The sequence below is a fragment of the Arachis ipaensis genome, chromosome B07, assembly GCF_000816755.2.
Source record: "Arachis ipaensis cultivar K30076 chromosome B07, Araip1.1, whole genome shotgun sequence".
Classification (NCBI taxonomy): domain Eukaryota; kingdom Viridiplantae; phylum Streptophyta; class Magnoliopsida; order Fabales; family Fabaceae; genus Arachis; species Arachis ipaensis.
Window position 1 is genome coordinate 121,010,586 of NC_029791.2, and position 2,992 is coordinate 121,013,577.

The window sequence follows — 2,992 nt, forward strand, 5'->3', positions numbered from 1 at the left end:
ATAACACTGTTTCAACATGTTTTCTGAGTAGTCTAGAGCAACAACCAAAGAAAACCATCCACTCTTTGCAAATAATCTTGAAAATAATCCACTTGCACAACTAGCATCGATGATATTTCCACCCAATACTGGCTTTAAGAACTCCTTCATTAGTTCAAACTGCAATAAAATTCAATAACATGCATGATTATATGAGGTAAATTACAGTAGCCATGCATCAGCATTGCTTTGGAAGTACATATGACATGCATGGTGAAGAAGGCAGATCTCAATATAAATCTAAAGAACTTGGTGATCTACAACACAGAGCAATTATATAAATGGTAGAAATGTGAATGACAAGGTAAATATGAATTATTCTTCTCATCAACGTCCACAAAGTAAATATGACAAACTTAATGATCAAGATTTCAGGACATCAGCATTAGCTAAGTTTAGGTTTAGAGGTGCTAATTTGGTTCTGGCAGTGGCAGTAATTTCTTGCATAGTTGGATGAGCTTGTGAAAGCAGCAAAACTTATTTTAAACTGATTTTGCTAAGCACATATTTCCAGCTTATGACAAATTACCTCAAAATTTTTGTCTTATTAGTTGCTTAGCATACAAATTGACTTTGAGTTTGAGCCGTTATTAAACACTTATCAGACTGTTTGTTTGATGGATGCTCCTCAAAACTCTAAAAGTCACCAATATAATGTCATATATGAAGAATCATTATTGTTGCAATTGCACACAATCTTATGCAAGAAGCGGAAGAACAAATAATGATAAATAAGAAACCAATATAAATTTGGAATACAGTCAAGTTGAAGAACAAAAAGATTTGATTCACCTCTTTCTCAGGACCTGGATAACCACCCCATACAAAACTTTGGCGCCAGCCTCTCTCATAGAGAGCTGATATCAATGGCAACCTGGTTCAGAACACAATCATTGTCAAATTATACCACTGTATTTTACTTTATTGATGTGCATATGTTAGCTTAGAAAAGATCATAATATATCAAGAAAGAAGAGATAAAAGTTGGATACCTGAAAAACTCTGTGGTAAATGGCATAGGTTCACCATAGCTTTTGGCTCCGGTTGTTACCGTGAGGTCTAGATGCGTTTGGTTTCCAACATATGTTTTCTTACACGTTCCACATTGTAAACTAGACCCAGCTATAGCATCTCTGAATCAAATTACCCAATCAAGAAACAGCAGAGGTTATGTTAAGCTTACAGTGTACTCATTTTGCAGAATCGAACCAACTCTTTCGTCATCTTCCATTTGATTGAATTTCAATATCACTCACATTTCATTCAATGGTCCACGATGAATAAATTGGCATACTGTTTCAACACATAGTAGTAATAATAATAATACAGCAAACATTTCTCGAACCTAGAACTTACTATGGTTACGAACTTACGATACTTACTATCTGATTATAAGAAGAAAAGAAGAAAATCAATCAAAAATCAAAATATAGAAGCAAATTAGAAGTTCATCATCGGTAATCACAATCATAATTCAAAGATGGATTTGTATTAATGAGATGAACTCACACTGATAAGGAAGGATGACTAGTCCAATTCAAGGAGTCGTAACAAACCGGACAAGCCAATAAGTTGCTGCTGTGCTTCACTTCGTTCTCCTTCTCCTTCTCCTTCTCTGCAACGATGGAATCCTGAACTCACAAAATTACGCTCCACGTATTATTGAATAATAAACTATATATACACAAACAAACAAAAAAGTATAACAAATGAAATTGTTTGTTGAATTAGTGAAAGAAGAAGAAGAAGAAGCGCTACGGTTGGGTTGGTGTCGACGAAAGTAGCAGTGGAAGAAGGAGAAGAAGAAGCAGAGGCAGCTCGAAGGCGAAAGTTGGTGGGAGAGAAAGCAACAGAGATGAAGAAGAGGCGCGTGGAGCGGTTGAGCGAAGGAGAGAGCGTGAGGTTAGAGAATAATGAGGTGTTACCGATAACTGCCATCGCTGGGGGCATTGTTGCCGTTGAGTTGAGCAGCTTCGAAGAAGTGGACCGTGACTGTCTCCCGTGCTATGGATTACCACTACCAGAAAACTCTCTTTTCCTTTTAAAACTCTTCTAGTCCTCTATCTTCGCTTGATATTATATATTATTTTATGAAAAAATAAAAATAAACCATCGTGATAATTATTTCGAAACACAATAAAATTCTCAATAAAAAAAAAAACTTTTTTATGACATTAATTAGTCTGTTATTAATATTTTTTTATTAATGGATTAAATTTTTAAATGTTGATTTGTTCGTTAAGAATCAACTAAGATTGATAAATTTTCTTTTGTTGAGAGTCTTACTGTCTTTTTGAAGAGAATTGTTAATGTCGTTTAAACTTTTTATATTTTTTGTTATTATTTTTAAATACTTTAGTTAAATTTACAGTGTAAAACTAAAAAATATTAGTGATTTTTAAATTATTTTTACCTATAAAAATTAAATAGAGAATATATTAGTGATTAACAGATCACATAAGTATGTTTTGAAGAGAGATCATTGACAAAAAAATGAATCAGTTCCACTAAATTAATTATCAAGAGTCAAATTTGTTAGGGACCTCAAAGTCCTTAAAAAAAATTATCAAGAGTCAGAATGAATATTCACACGAAAAAAATGATGTTTGTATTATATTTGTTTACGTAAAATTTTTATTTTTTCTTATTTTTTATCGATGATTTTTAATATAAAAAATTAGAAGATTTTAGAAAAAAAAAAATCGGTTACATATAACATTCCTTTTATTATTCTTCAAGTTGGAAAATAATAAAAAGGAATCAACTACTTTTTTTTTGGGTGTCTTCAGAAAAAATCAACAACTACTAGACAGAACTCTTCAAATTGATAAATTAAAGGGAAGGACCAATAACAACAACTAATTAATATAAAAGAGACCAATTATATTGTTATTATTAAAAAGGAGTTATTTAAATAAAATTTATATAGAAGGATCAAAATATTGTTATTGTT

The 2,992-nt window shown here is 31.8% G+C and overlaps 1 protein-coding gene across 1 annotated transcript in view; it reads right to left on the minus strand.

Annotated features, from left to right (window-relative positions):
• The window catches only part of LOC107606139 (uncharacterized methyltransferase At1g78140, chloroplastic), a gene marked incomplete in the record, with an annotated part of 4,670 nt that extends 2,560 nt beyond the window's left edge, over positions 1–2,110 (minus strand). Inside the window, 5 exon segments of the mRNA XM_016308126.2 lie at positions 1–159; positions 832–913; positions 1,032–1,172; positions 1,549–1,670; positions 1,798–2,110. Of these exon segments, the coding sequence (XP_016163612.1) occupies positions 1–159; positions 832–913; positions 1,032–1,172; positions 1,549–1,670; positions 1,798–1,989 (696 nt within the window).